The following is a 15,409-nucleotide window of genomic DNA, read 5'->3' as shown; positions in this document are numbered from 1 at the left end:
ATTTTGATTGTTCTGAATTTCTTACAGAACTTTGAAACAGCAGTTCAAGAGAATATTACCATTAATGGATACCCATGGCAGGAAACTTCAGATGAAGCTGAGCTTCAGAATGGTGTGTGTTTGGTTTTTAATAATGTCTTCACTTTAATATGTTAAGTGCTTAGACTAATCAAGCAATTGTTCCTGCTGTTGTTGCTAATATATGTGATGCTGAGGGAAGAGATCAGACTGAACCCAAGCCTATATGTGTTCAGATTAATGAGTTACACCTTTTCAGTAAAACCTTTCCCCTAAAACAACCTCCATATATAAATTAAAGGAGGAAAAATTATCCTTGAACATATAAATTCCTGTACCCCTGTGACTTGGAAACAAACGGGGTGTGGGAGAGAACTCAGTTTGTTCTGACACTTCAGATTTGTTCGATACTCAATTATCAAGATGATAGGTGATTTATAAATAATAGGTAAATGACATTTCAAATTAAAGAAGTTTATATAACCAATGTCCAGGGTAATTATCCTGCAGAAGGGTTTATAACAAAAGGACTAGTGCAATATTTACAAAATTAGATTTAGTTTGAAAAAAGAATCATTTTACATGATCGCTTGTTATAGTCCCATTCACTTTCTTGTTTCTTCTCTTATTTTTACTATCTAAATTAAATAGGACAAATGGAAGGGATATTATTTTTAAAGCTGTAATACAAAATAAATCAGATTTAACAAAAAAATGAAACTAATGTTCTTCCTAGTAAACTCACAACCTTTTTTTACTTCACAATTTTTTTAAATCATGGCACCCCAGCCTATGAGTAACTCCCTCACAATGATAGTAAGAAGAGGAATACAGTAACAGTTAACATATAATAGAGTTTCCAATGGCTGCAAAGTAATGAAAGGCCCACCCCAAAGATTAATGACAAGTTAAATTCCTTGTGTATCCTAGACGAGCAAAATTGATGTTAGGTAGTACTACTGTAATTTCCTATACTATCTTGATGGTTGTTTGGTGGTATCTCAAGCCAGTTCTTGTGAGAAAAGTATGTTTACATCACAGGGATTGGCATCCTTGAGTGTATCCAGAGACACAAGAGTGGGTGTAACGAATAGATGAATGAGAAAAATGTTTATTTTGCAGTGTAACAGTGTTGCACTCACCTCTTGCAAGCACCCGTGGTAGAGTGCAAGTGCCTGCACTCTTTCAGTTTATGGTGGGTCTTCACTGACTCAGCCATCCAGCCAAGTCATGCATATTCTGTCTGTGAGATAAAAGCAACACAAGCCCCTTTTGGGGTACATGTTCAACAGGGGCCTCTCTCAGAGCCCTCTCATGTCTCTCAGTTTGTCCCTGCTCCGGAATAGAGCAGTGCCTCACGGCTCCTTCCCTGGAGGCAGTGTGTTCACCCTCTTGGGGCTTCCTGGCTACAGCTCTCCAGCTGGGTCACTATAGTTTAGATCCCCCTCTGTAGTGCCTCATTGTCCAAGCTGTTTCCCCCAGTGGCTGTTGGGAGGTGGGAGGGGCGAGAAGGGGCTGTCCATTACTCCAGGTCCCAGCCCAGGGACTGTGTCCCTTTATCTAAGGCTATCTGCTGTGTCCCTTTATCTAAGGCTATGTCTATACTACCACAGTAAGTCGACCTACACTATGCAACTCTAGCTACGTGAATATGTATCTTACGTCAAGTTACCACGGAGGGTTGGCGAGAGAAGTTCTCCTGTCGACTTACCTTACTCTTCTCATTGGGCGTAGCGTACAGGGGTCGACTGGAGAGCAATCTGCTGTCGATTTGGCGGGTCTTCACTAGACCCGCTAAATCAACCACCAGTGGATCAATCTCAGAGCATGGATCCCAGCCATAGTGTAATCCTGCCCTAAGTCACACTGCTGCTCTGATTCTCTGGGCCACTTCCCCACAGCCCTGTGCCATCTTCACCCTTACGTCAGGATCTTGTCCTGATGGAGTCCCCGCAATCAGCTCAGGGCTCCTTCTCACTCTCCCTGGCTTCTTGTAGCACTACCTCATCTGAGGTCCTATAGCTCTATTAGCCAGCCACACACTATCCACACTCCTACAGCTCCAGCAAGGAACTGAACTTGCTGTGGCCCTGCAGTTCTTCTTATACTGACCTGTTGGACCCTGAGTGGCTGCTTCCCACACAGCCATTCTAGGCAGCTTGGAGGACCTCTATACTGCCCTTTTCTGGGGTGGGATGTGGCAGGATCACAAGGCCTCCAGCAGGGGGCCTCAGGCCTAGTCCACCCTGTCACATGCAGTTACTGCTTTTAATATCTTTTAATTTGTAATATTGAGGATTCTTAGTATTCTATAGTGTTCACAGAAAACAGTCAGGGTGGTTCGGTTGCATATACCTGTTAGTGAGTGTCAGGTATTCTTCCTCACATGCAACTGCGACCCTTGGTTGAGTGAAATTGAAAACACAGGTATGGACTTGAATGTGGAAGAAGAGTTCCTTGAGCTGCCGCTTGGTCAGCAAGCTCTATATACCCTGCAACTGATGACCTAGGCTGAGGAAACACTCCAAGCTATGTTCCAGAATCACTACCTCTTGGCAGGAAGTTTGAATCTGAGAAAATGGATTCTGACTTAAACCATTGTAAAACTGGTATTTTTCAAGTTTGCATCATCTTGGGAACTTTCTTTCTATTTTAATGTGGATCACTTTTTACTGGAATACTTTTTTCTTTATGGAAAACTTTTCCCCTGTTTTAAAAAAAAATCAAACAAAAGTTTGAATTAAAAAAAAATGTAAAATTCTTACCCACTTTGGATCATCTTGAACTAATGTCAATTTTAATTTCTTATTGGAATATCAGTGGAAACATGCCAGAAGTACTCAAGTCAGCATTTAAGTTTGCAGTTAATACACTTCTAGGAAAAATATTTATTTTAAAATGTAAACTATTGATTTTCATTACAATAGTGCAAAATCTATTACAAAAATTCTTATTTTATAAGTCTTGTGAAGTGTGTGTGTGTGTGTGTGTAAATAACCCAATTATTTTGATGGGAAAATAAGGTTAGAGCACAACATTGGTTGTTTGCTCTCAACAAATCAAAACTTCAGGGTCAGATTTAGAGCTATTCCACTTTGTATAAATAAGTACATATTTATTGTACCAGAGACAAACTGATTATATAGCCAAAGTAGAACAGTTCCAACAGGAAAGATGGAAAGAGGAATTCCCTCTTGTACCCCAAATAGTCGTCAGCCTGGTGGTCAGGGCACTCGCCTGACAGGGAGGTGTCGGTTATTTTGTGAAAATGTTTGGAAGGACTTGGTTTTGTCCCAGTGCAGAACAGGAAATATTTTTGAAATCTCATAAATTTTCATGGATGGGAAAACAGTTTCCCACCCAACTCTATTGTTTTGGAGTAGCAGCCGTGTTAGTCTGTATCCGCAAAAAAAAACAGGAGTACTTGTGGCACCTTAAAGACTAACAAATTTATTTAAGCATGAGCTTTCGTGAGCTACAGCTCACTTCTTCGGATGCATAGAATGGAACACACAGACAGGGGATATTTATACATACAGAGAACATGAAAAGGTGGAAGTATGCATACCAACAGGCAGAGTCTAATCAATTGAGATGAGCTATCCTTAGCAGGAGGAAAAAAACTTTTTGAAGTGATAACAAAAGAATAAATGGACACAAATCTGACATCAGGAATCATAACATTCAAAAACCAGTGGGAGAACACTTCAACCTCTCTAACCACTCAGTGACAGACTTGAAGGTGGCAATTTTGCAACAAAAAAACTTCAAAAACAGACTCCAAAGAGAAACTGCTGAACTTGAATTAATATGCAAACTAGATACTATTAACTGTGGGTTAAACAAAGACTGGGAATGGTTGGGTCATTACACCAATTGAATCTATTTCCCTATGTTAAGTTCTCCTCACACCTTCTATGGGCCATCTTAATTATCACTTCAAAAAGTTTTTTTCCTCCTGCTAACGATAGCTCATCTCAATTGATTAGACTCTGCCTGTTGGTATGCATACTTCCACCTTTTCATGTTCTCTGTATGTATAAATATCCCGTCTGTGTGTTCCATTCTATGCATCCGAAGAAGTGAGCTGTAGCTCAGGAAAGCTCATTCTAAAATAAATTTGTTAGTCTTTAAGGTGCCACAAGTACTCCTGTTTCTATTGTTTTGCTTATTGGCGTTTCTTCCACATCCATTGATGCTGCGCAGATTGACCAGTAGAGGGTGCTGAATATCCATTTTTCCCTAATACACTAACATCTAAAATGTGCTCAGCCTTTGGATCGCATGCATTCTAGAATACAGGAATGTAACTGTTACAAAACAGAAGGAAATGGGGTTAGGGTAACTCTAGTTTTTATAGTGTGTAATGATTATATGACTTTAAATAACAGACAGGTGGTTAAAGTTTGCTTGAAACCCCAGACAAATCTAATAGTATTTAGTTTTAAAAATTGTCAAGTTTAATTGCAATATTTGGGAAGCTAAGAACTTATTATAGGACACACATACTGCAAACACTACTCACAAAATACTTCTCTCCTTACTTTACAGCCAAAGGAAAAATGGCTTGCATATTTTGTCTGATACTTTTAAGAATTTGCTCTTAGAAAAAAAAATTATGTATTACAGAAAGATCAACTCATAAGTGTGTGGTGTCTGTATAAATACAGAGGGAAAATATAATTTTTATATTTTTCATTGCATAGCTCAGTGTCAGGATTACCACCCTTCATTCCCTCAGAAAATGTAATTTTTTTTTAATGTAGTGAAGAATAGCAGCCATTACTGCTGGAAGAAGAGCATTGTCTCAAAATAGCCAGCGTTTGTTCTAAGTCACAGTATAGTTACGGCACACCTTGTAATAATTCTCAAGGAATGCAAAGTTTGTCTGAAGTCTAGCATGTGTCTTCAGGCTGAATCCATGTCTGAAAAGGCTGCCACAAATATCAAAGTAATGAGGTTTAGTAGATCTGACAGAATACTTGTCAAGCTTGAGGGCCTGATTCAGTGCCCAGTGAAGTCCAGGGAGTTTTTCCATTGGGTTTAATGGGCTTTGGATCAGTAGTCACTTCTAATGGCTAGTTTGCTCCAACATATACTATCTTTGCTGAAGGGAGCTGATGAGAACTAGCCTCTTAGGACTTGTCCACTCACAGAAGTTGTACTGCAGTAACTATACTAGTATAGTTATAGCAGAACAGTCCCCCTAGGTGGATACAATTATAGTGGTATAAAGGAGCTTATATTAGGCTAACTTACTCACAAAAGGGAATAACTAGGGGTTGCCTTGCTATAACTACTTCCGAATAAAATCCCAGCCTTGACCGAAATAGTTGTACTAGTATAAAACTAAAATGTGTAGCCCATCTCTTAAAAACAACCAATGCTCTCATAAATCTGAAGCTTCTCAGAAGGATTTAAGGAATCCAGGAAATTAGTATCATGTGTGAGATCTCTCTATATACAGTTATAATATTAAGCTGACTTTCAGTGTTGGAGTTCTAGAAAGCAGTTACTTTTGGACAGTGCCATGTCATGTCTGTCTGTGAATCAATCTCTATTTAGTGAAGAATAGCAATATTCAGTGTGGAATCTGAGCACTTAGTACATGTACCTTTAGCAGCTTTACACTTTCGTATGGCTTCACTGTATTGTATACATTTATGAGGGGATGGGGCATCCCTCATGTAGGCTCACTTTACGTGATTTAGACTGATGGATGCTAACTTCTCCAAAAAATAGGAAACACAAACCTGACCTCACCCTCTCTCTGTAGCTAACTAAATTTACTTCGATTGTAAGCAGTTTGGGATAGAGAGAGAGATCGTCTTTTCATTTTACATGTGTACAGTGCCTAGTGCAGTGGGGCCTGATCCTTGATTGGGTTCTCTAAGCACTGTTCCGGTACAAATAATACCAGCTACCCTGAAACAGGGGGTAAGGAGACTAATTGCCATGAGAAATTTCAATGCCTGCTGTTAGGGGGAAGGACTGACCAACATTTTGCTTTATTTTTCTTTAGTTTCCTGTAATAATTTTAGTATTTTTTAAAGACACTCTTAAAATAACTGTGTGTACTATGTCACCTTGTTTTTCTTGTGAATTTAGGTTCTGACATCAAAATCCTCGAGGATCAGTTTGATGAACTTATAGTAGAGACAGCTACGAAGCGTAAGCAATGTCCGAGAAAGATATTAGTACATGTAATCAAAACCATGAAAGCCGAGCAAGAAATGTTGGTAAGTATCTTTATTTAGCACTTTGTAAAGATGAAGTAGTAATAAGACTTTGTCACACTCTACTATTAAATCTTTGCTGAGATATGCAGCAAGACTGTTCGATTTTTTTTTTTTGCGATAGTTAATGTTTTCAGGTTACAAAGTGAATGTTAATTATGATTGATAGTAGTCCTAAAGTAATTTCCCCGAAGAGACCTCTTCTCTTGCTTTTGTTACTGATGGTCCTTTCAGATTTTGCAGTAATACTAATTAGATTATTCTGTTCTACCTAAATTGTTCAGCAAAAATTACAAAGTTGCTAAAATGTGGCATCACTATACATCACTTTCAATCACTTTTGAGCAATAGTTTTTTATATTTTCCTCATCTTTGGCTGTAAGGAGTCCTCATGGGCAGCACAACTCCCAATACCACCACTGTCTCAATATATGTGTCTCAAGGCAGTGGCTTCATATAATAGCCCATAACAGTGAAGTTCCAGGGCTTCCTTACACTTTTCTCCAAAAAACACTCCTGAAGAACAGCTACACCTGCTCTGCCCAAGTGTGTCAATCTCCCTACATCTGTCAAAGGAAGGCTGCCTCCTTTAAGGCTCTTCAAGTCAATCCATTAAAAATGCTTGATCAGTGCAAGTTGTATACTTCCCTCAGTTGGGACAGTTGCCTTCTGTATTTCCAGATTTGCTAACAAAGTGTGTGAGCCACAAGAATTTTGTTCCAATAGTGACTAATGACAGAAAGAAGTGACTCTCTTATCCTGGTCTGCTCACAAATTTGAGAGGTGACTTGTAGTGGAGAAAATATTTTATGGGTCAGACTTGAATATAAATGTTACTCATCTTTCCCTTGTATTATAAAAACTAAAAACATTTTCTAACTGTTGAAGATGTTGGTATTGAAATATGTTTCTTTCCTGGAAAGGGCAAATATAGTGCCCACCTACAAAAAGGGAAATAAAAACAACCCAGGAAACTACAGACCAGTTAGTTTAACTTCTGTGCCAGGGAAGATAATGGAGCAAGTAATGAAGGAAATCATCTGCAAACACTTGGAAGGTGGTAAGGTGATAGGGAATAGCAAGCATGGATTTGTAAAGAAAAAATCATGTCAAACCAATCTGATAGCTTTCTTTGATAAGATAACAAGTCTTGTGGGTAAGGGAGAAGCAGTGGATGCGGTATACCTAGAATTTAGTAAGGCATTTGATACAGTCTCGCATGATATTCTTATCAATAAACTAGGCAAATACAACTTTGATGGGGCTACTATAAGGTGGGTGCATAACTGGCTGGATAACGGTACTCAGAGTAGTTATTAATGGTTCCCAATCCTGCTGGAAAGGTATAAGAAGTGGGGTACCGCATGGGTCTGTTTTGGGACCGGCTCTGTTCAATATCTTCATCAACGACTTAGATATTAGCACAGAAAGTACGCTTATTAAGTTTGCAGATGATAAACTGGGAGGGATTGTAACTGCTTTGGAGGACAGCGTCATAATTCAAAATGATCTGGACAAATTGGAGAAATGGTCTGAGGTAAACAGGATGAAGTTTAATAAAGACAAATGCAAAGTGCTCCACTTAGGAAGTAACACTCAGTTTCACACATACAGAATGGGAAGACACTGTCTAGAAAGGAGTACGGCAGAAAGGGATCTAGGGGTTATAGTGGACCACAAGCTAAATATGAGTCAACAGTGTGATACTGTAGCCAAAAAACCAAACATGATTCTGGGATGCATTAACAGGTGTGTTGTGAGCAAGACACGAGAAGTCATTCTTCCGCTCTACTTTGCGCTAATTAGGCCTCAACTGGAGTATTGTGTCCAGTTCTGGGCATCACATTTCAAGAAAGATGTGGAGAAATTGGAGAGGGTCCAGAGAAGAGCAACAAAAATGGTTAAAGGTCTAGAGAACATGACCTATGAAGGAAGGTCATGTTCCTTCATAGGAACCCTGAAAAAATTGGGTTTGTTTAGTTTGGAAAAGAGAAGACTGAGAGGGGACATGATAGCAGTTTTCAGGTATCTAAAAGGGTGTCATAAGGAGGAGGGAGAAAACTTCTTCATCTTAGCCTCTAAGGGCTTACAGCAGGGCAGCAAAGGCACCCTCTGCACACTGTGTAAAGCAGCGCTGCAAAGCGGCGCAGTGTAAGCGCTCAAAGCCCCAGCTAGCAGCGCCCAGGAGCCGCGCCCAGCTGTCCCCCCTACAGGGAGGGGATGGAGACAGGACAGCGCTGGGAGAGTTTTCGGCGCTTTTGACTACACTAGCGCTTCAAAGCGCTAAAGCGCTCAGCTGCGCCGCGGCAGCGCTTTGAAGTTTAAGTGTAGCCATAGCCTTAGGATAGAACAAGAAGCAATGGGCTTAAACTGCAGCAAGGGCGGTTTAGGTTGGACATTAGGAAAAAGTTCCTAACTGTCAGGGTGGTTAAACACTGGAATAAATTGCCTAGGGAGGTTGTAGAATCTCCATCTCTGGAGATATTTAAGAGTAGGTTAGATAAATGTCTATCAGGGATTGTCTAGACAGTATTTGGTCCTGCCATGAGGGCAGGGGACTGGACTCGATGACCTCTTGAGGTCCCTTCCAGTCCTAGTGTCTATGAATCTATGTAGCAGATGGCAATGCTTCTCCCATAATATCTAGATTTTAGCTAAAAATTTTGCTTTCCTCTGGACTAACAACTGAGTTTAGAGTTTGGCAAAATAAAGCTTAATATGGTGTCTATATACATTTAAATAAGAAATGGACTGACAGGGCTAATTAGGTCACTCTTTCTAGCAGTTCTCTGTATTGGATGTAGAGCACTAATCCCACTAACCATTTTTATTACAGTAGTAACCCATTGTGCTAGGTACTGTGAAAAACAGATTAAGACACTACTTAAACCAAGGAAATATTTCAGAATGAAAAATATTTTGAATTTATTTTTGTATATGCAGAAGCTCTACCAGCCTGTTGTAAAGCAAAAAGAGATAAAGCCTGAGCCCTCTCAAGGTAAGTGTGCGTTTGTCATGACAATGCAAATGTATAGAGATAACATTACCTAACGGAATCACCGAATGCAAATTTTTAAAGAAATGCCAATAAAATTGTTCTCTTTCAAGTGTGACTTTCAGACAAAGATTTTTAACCTGTTCATTCTGTTGGCATAGTTATACAAGTGAGAACTGGGTTATTTGAATACACTTCTATTCTGGATGTAACTGTGCAGACATAGAACCTTGAGGTAGCTGAGCATACTGTTACATTGCTTTATTTGCACACATCTAGTTCTCTTGTCCTGAAACCTTCATGCTATTACAGGCTGTGCTTCAGGGCAAAAATCAGCCACTAACAAATGATGTGGGGTTGGCAAATATTTCCTGTGGATCAGGTTATCCAGTAACTGTCTGTGGCAGAGTTTCTTGCATCTTCCTCTGTCCACTGTGTAGACAAGATACCAAACTCAATGAATCACTGACTTCATCCATTTATGGAAATTCCTGTGTTCCTAATCATGTCCTATGAGAAATACCACTTGGTTCTCAACATCAGTCAGTAGGCAAGCAATTGCTAAGAACTGGCTGACCTGGTAAAGAAGCATAAAGTACACATTTTTGGACATGCTTTTATCATTCAGTACGGAGTGACACAGAGTTTATTATAATTTTTAAGAAAATCAACACTCATGTCACCTTTTAAAGTACATCATCAATGGGACACACACGATATATAAATAGTAACTGTTAAAGCAGAAACTATTTAATCAGTGTGCTAAGTTTACTAGGTACTTTGTAAACAGGACACTGTCTCTGTCCTAAGGATCTTACAGTTAAGAACAAATAAAACATTAAGGGCATGAGTAGGATGCAGTCTTTCAAGGCTTGTCTTTACAAGATGGATTATCTTCACTACCCTATTTTAAAAGGTTTATTTCTAGCATTTTTAATGTAGTAAATCATACCCTGTGGTTTCAAGGTCCTCAGTGTGCGTTGGCTGCGCAATGTCATTCACATAATATAAAAATATTTAAACAAATAGAAACGTTAACTAGAACTGAGGTGAAGTTTTGATAGAAGCTTTCAATTCTCAAATTGCTGATCTGACTTTACTTTAGGCAATGTTTCCTTTCTGTAACTGAGAGGAGACTGCTCTGAGGAATGCCAGCTTTTGTAGCTAAGGTGCCAGCAGGAGCTATAAAGAACCTCACTTCATAGTTGAGGTTTTTTTTTTTCCAGTGGTGGGGTTAGTGTCTACATCTGCAGGTTTAAGCATGGATTAACTTTTGGAACATAGGCAGTCTTTATTTTGTTGCTCTTTTTAAACAAAACAACAGCAAGTTATTAACAAAAAGCATATAATTTGTGCTGAATTTTAGTATTTGCATAGTCTCTGGGAAGTTAATGCATTCCAATTTAGTAAGTGCAGTGGCCAGAAACCAAAAATGTTTAGATTACTCAATACCTTTCATATCCTTTTTTCATTTCCCTATGTTTTGGAAAGCCTAGACCAATGAAGAATATAATGCTCTCCATGTAAACCTAAACTTTAACCGATGAGTACATTTAACATGTCACTAATGTGCCATTGTTTCTGATTACCTAGTGGGGTCTCAAGTAACTGCTTTTGTCTTCTCCCTCACAATTTGAGGGAGTCCTTACTTTACTCAGCCTTCCATCACTCTGTATCCTGTCATCAAAACTTCCTATCGCAGATATACTGTCCTTTTGGATGAGTGTCCATTCATAGTCCACTGCTCTTTCTTTAGTTAGAGGGATTGCTGTGCAAATATTTTTCCTCCCAAGGTCTGAATAATCCTGCCTTTTTAACATCCTTTGCTATTCCTGAATTATGCTATCTAACACCTGGATAGGAAATCAGATTAGGTCTCCACTAGTAAAACTCTTCCCAGGACAGAGAGCAGGAAAATGAGCAATAGCAGACGAGTGCAGGATTGCTTTTGGTAGACTGTTTGATGAGAAGCATAATAGGTCTATTATTTTAGCTTGCAAATTATTCCAAATTTTTGATTTTCCTACTCATCAAAGTGATCACAAGAACTAATTTTGCATAGAGACTCTCATCCTGTTATTGCCACAGTACAGTAAAATGAAAGTGTTTCTTTCATTCTGCATCTACTGCGCAATGTAATTTCTTCCAAACTTCTCTCTTCTTTCCAAATTGATCTAATAGAACACCTTCCCATTTTGTTTATAGTGAGTTCTTAATTTTTCTGGAGTAACACTTATCACTCCAGTTTTGCTGAGTGGGAAAAGTTAACTGTAACTCTGAATGCTGAGGGCAACAAGTCCAGTTGTGTATCAACAACAAAACCTTCCCTCAAACCTGCTACTTTTGTCTAACTTTCCATTAATGACCTCTTCACATTTGTCTTCTGCCCTATTTTATTGTCTTATATAATGAAATCTTTCAAGCTTCATAAACAAGTCTTGAGGTTTTATTTGTTGTAACTCTTCCTTCCTTCACCATCTCGTCGTTGTCATTGTTTCCTTTGTTTATCTAACTTAGGTTGAAGACCTTTGGGACAGGGATCTTGTATCTTGCTTTTCCTGTCTGCACCTCGATGAGGCCTCTAGGCAACATAAATGACTAGGAATAATAATGGAAACATATAAAACTTAGCACAGAGAATCGTAATTTTAGGGGTGGAAGTTGGTAAATTACCATCCACGTTCAGGTTTTTAGAGAGTAAGGCCTATGCTATAGGTGAGTTTAAAGACATTTATGCAAGTTAATACTATATTTTCAGTTAATAGGTCTAACTTTATACAAGTTGCTTACAAGTATTGTACTGCATGTATGGTAAACAGCAGGCTATCTATACTGGTGAATAAGAAACAATAGAAAGTGCCTCTGGACTTTGTGTTTTCATGGCGCACATTTAATTACATGTTTATCAAGAAATCCTAAGATGCATACCATTACTTAGCCTTCTCTGGTCTTTTTAAAAATGTTTAGGAGGCTTCAGTCAAGGAGACTTTGAGAACACATGGTGTGTTGGTTATTTCTCACAAGGTAGCATAAAAAGTGAACAGATAGGAGTAATAAGTATAAAGAGCAATAAATAGCAAAATATTTCTCATTTTGTATGCTCATATTCAAAGACCCTAGAACCAGAGCCCTTAAAATCTTTAGTTCAGTTCAAAATTAGTTCAATTACAACATCTGCAAATGTATATAAATAACAGCTCATGGGATTGTGGGAAGCTGACTTGTAAACATTTGTTGTATATTTTTCCTAAGTGAATAAAGCTGTGACTGGCTTGTGGCAACCCTTTGAATGTGGAAACAATATTCTTCTATAAACGCTAAATGAGAAAAATGGGTTGTACAATATGACATGAGGCAGTACTGGCTTGATATATTGCCCCAGTCTTTAAGTGACGGGAAACCTGAGGGCTGCTTATTTTTTTCCCTGCTACTGGATAACCTATCAAACTATTATTAATGGGAATCACTAAATTTACAAAGCAGTGTATTCTTTTAGTTTCCTGTTGCATAAAATACTGAATCACAAAATGCCTTAGAAAGCAACAAGCAGATATCTAATCATTTTTAGGAGTATTTTTAGTTGGTAATATTCTCTTGCTCTTTATTTAAAAATAAAAAAGTATTTTTTTGGTCACTTCATAATTCTGGGGGAATATAAAACTGTTGATGTTTGTGTTTCTTTGCAGCTTCTCACATGACAAATCTTAGGCAGGTAACAGGGGTCACATCCAAGCAGATTAGTGAAGCAATGAAGGTAAGATTTCTGTGTGCCTGTTGGGAGGAAATCTTTCATTGTGATTTTTGTCACATAACATTTAACACATTTTCCATCAATGCTGTAAAACAGCCGTATGAAGCAAATATTCTAACTAGCCAATATATCCTTTTTGTACAAAAATTTGTCACCTGTATTTGTAAAATTACTGATTCTACATCTTTATCAGACATAATTGCAGTAGAACCCTTGCTTTGGACTAAGTTTCCTTTAAGATTCACAGTGAAAGACCTGTAGAAGTATTTTTGTAATTTGGAATATCCGCAGTGTTGTAAAGATTTAAAGATTTCTGTACCTGCGGTGTTTGGAAGATTAAACCATCATCTTAGAAGAATGGTACTGCCTCTATATATTAAATGGCATTTTATCACTTTGGTAAGAAATTTGAAATGAGCTGTAATATTTCCACCATATTTATTCTTGATAAACTGTTCATATGTTCTTCTGCTTAGTCTTTAAACTTGCACTGAAATCTCTTTACATGAGCTGCTAATGCAGACTCTTGCTACTATTGGTCTATGAGTTAGTATTGGTAACTCAGAACTATAATTCCAAAAGATTGTGTTAGGTGGGGGTTTTATGGATGTCAAATTCTAGTTAACATGTTTTTTCTACTCATAATTAATATTGATAATGTTAGTTTAATTTTGTAACTTGGGATTGGAGATGCTCTGTTGTTTTTTCCTTTGTAGTCCCTACCAGCATTGATAGAAAGAGCAGAGGGATTTTCCCAAGCGTTAACTTTGCAGCCCATCTTAGAACTATGCAAGCTTCGCCAAGAAGTCTTTGCTGGCTGTAAGGCTAAGGAAGAAAATAAAATTCAAAGCTTTCTAACACAAGTGGAAGTCACACCAGAAGAGACTGCTGCTAGTAAAAATTCTAATGCTATCCTGAAAAGAAAGAGAACCACAGATTCACCACAGATGAAATACTACCCGCTGCGACGAAGAATTACGTTGAATACATGAAAGTTTTTCTTACTCTTACTTTCAAGCTTGAAAATCTACTCTCCCCATTTCCACAGTATAGTTTAACTGTGTTCTTTCTGACAGTGAATTACAGGTTTTTTTAAAAAGAGAATTTAGTGGCTGTGTAGCCTTTAATGTTTTTATATTTTTTTCTCTTTACTGTTACAGCCTAGTCATGTGAAAATGTGTACATTAGCAGTGATCATCAGAGTGCACGTATATCCCCCACAAATTTTTCTCTGTCCTTCAAAATAGTAAACTCTATAGATTAGCCTATAATTCTTTCTATATTCTTTTATTGTAGGGATAAACTCTGGTTTTGATCCTTCAGTTGCTTGCACAAGTGCACAACTTTATGCATGTGAGTAGATCTGCTGTGTTCAATTGGATTATTCATGCATAAAGCATGTGTATAAAAGGATTGGAGGATGAATCTATCATATTGCTCCCTTAAATATAGCTAGCTAGATAGCTGTTGGTTTCTTTAATTGTTGAGGAAAAGTAATTTTAAAACACGTCAGTCTCTGTATAGCAGATATAGTTTTCATTTATGAAATTTGTGTGCAATTGCAAAACTGGCCTTTTTTAGTACCATTATTTTTATTCTAAATTTGGGTGGGTTTGACTTATTTTTTTATAATCCATGTTTTTATGTAAATGTGGAATTTTAATAAAATGTTTATGTATTTACCTGTAGTATAGTTTTTGAACAAAACCAGGCCTTTTCGGTCTTGTAATCTATAACATATCAGCATTTTCATGTCATCCTAACTACAAGTGTCTAAGTGCAACCACTTTGGGAACCCTAGAGGACACTTCTCCATGTTAGAGGATCTCCAAGCAATGTTGTATGTATATATATATCTGTAAGTAAAATATTTTTGACTAGACTTTTAAATCAACGTAGAGTAAAATTAATTTAATATCAAGCTGAACTATCCAACATCTGAGTTTCTTCATATTATAACCGAATAACTAGAAGATTGCAAAGTATTAAATTGAGCAGCTTGCCTTAATAATTTATATTTCAAATGTTTCAGAAGTCAAAGCTATTAATATATCTCTTTTTCTTGGCTTCTGATTACATACACTTGCAATATAAACTTATCTCTATAACGTGTAAAGTGCTTTCTCATACTGAATAACTTCAATTACTGTATTGGAGAATTTCACAGATCAAAGACTCAGTAAGAGGGAAAGAATAGGCCCCACTTAAACCTTTCAGAGACTGAAAATCTTTAAGAAAAATGTGTGGCAAATTTTAGTTTAAAATATTGTGACTAATAAATATAAACTTAGTACAGAGTGAGAATTTGTATGTTGAACATTTGTACATAAATATTGTTTTTATGACTTGTATATTTGTAAATACACATTTGTGCTATTATACAAAGCAAATAAAACTAATTAAAAAATA

The 15,409-nt window shown here is 37.6% G+C and overlaps 1 protein-coding gene across 1 annotated transcript in view; it reads left to right on the top strand.

Moving 5' to 3' along the window:
- NSL1 (NSL1 component of MIS12 kinetochore complex) overlaps nucleotides 1–15,409 on the top strand; it is a 20,513-nt gene extending 5,104 nt beyond the window's left edge. The window contains exons 2-6 of the mRNA XM_039531784.1: nucleotides 28–112; nucleotides 6,127–6,257; nucleotides 9,198–9,252; nucleotides 12,936–13,003; nucleotides 13,717–15,409. Of these exons, the coding sequence (XP_039387718.1) occupies nucleotides 28–112; nucleotides 6,127–6,257; nucleotides 9,198–9,252; nucleotides 12,936–13,003; nucleotides 13,717–13,992 (615 nt within the window). The 3' untranslated portion in view covers nucleotides 13,993–15,409. The remainder of the gene's footprint in view (nucleotides 1–27; nucleotides 113–6,126; nucleotides 6,258–9,197; nucleotides 9,253–12,935; nucleotides 13,004–13,716) is intronic.

Source organism: Mauremys reevesii, linkage group 3, assembly GCF_016161935.1.
Source record: "Mauremys reevesii isolate NIE-2019 linkage group 3, ASM1616193v1, whole genome shotgun sequence".
NCBI lineage: Eukaryota > Metazoa > Chordata > Testudines > Geoemydidae > Mauremys > Mauremys reevesii.
The sequence above is the reverse complement of the archived record's forward strand: the minus strand, read 5'-3'. Positions and strand labels throughout refer to the sequence as shown.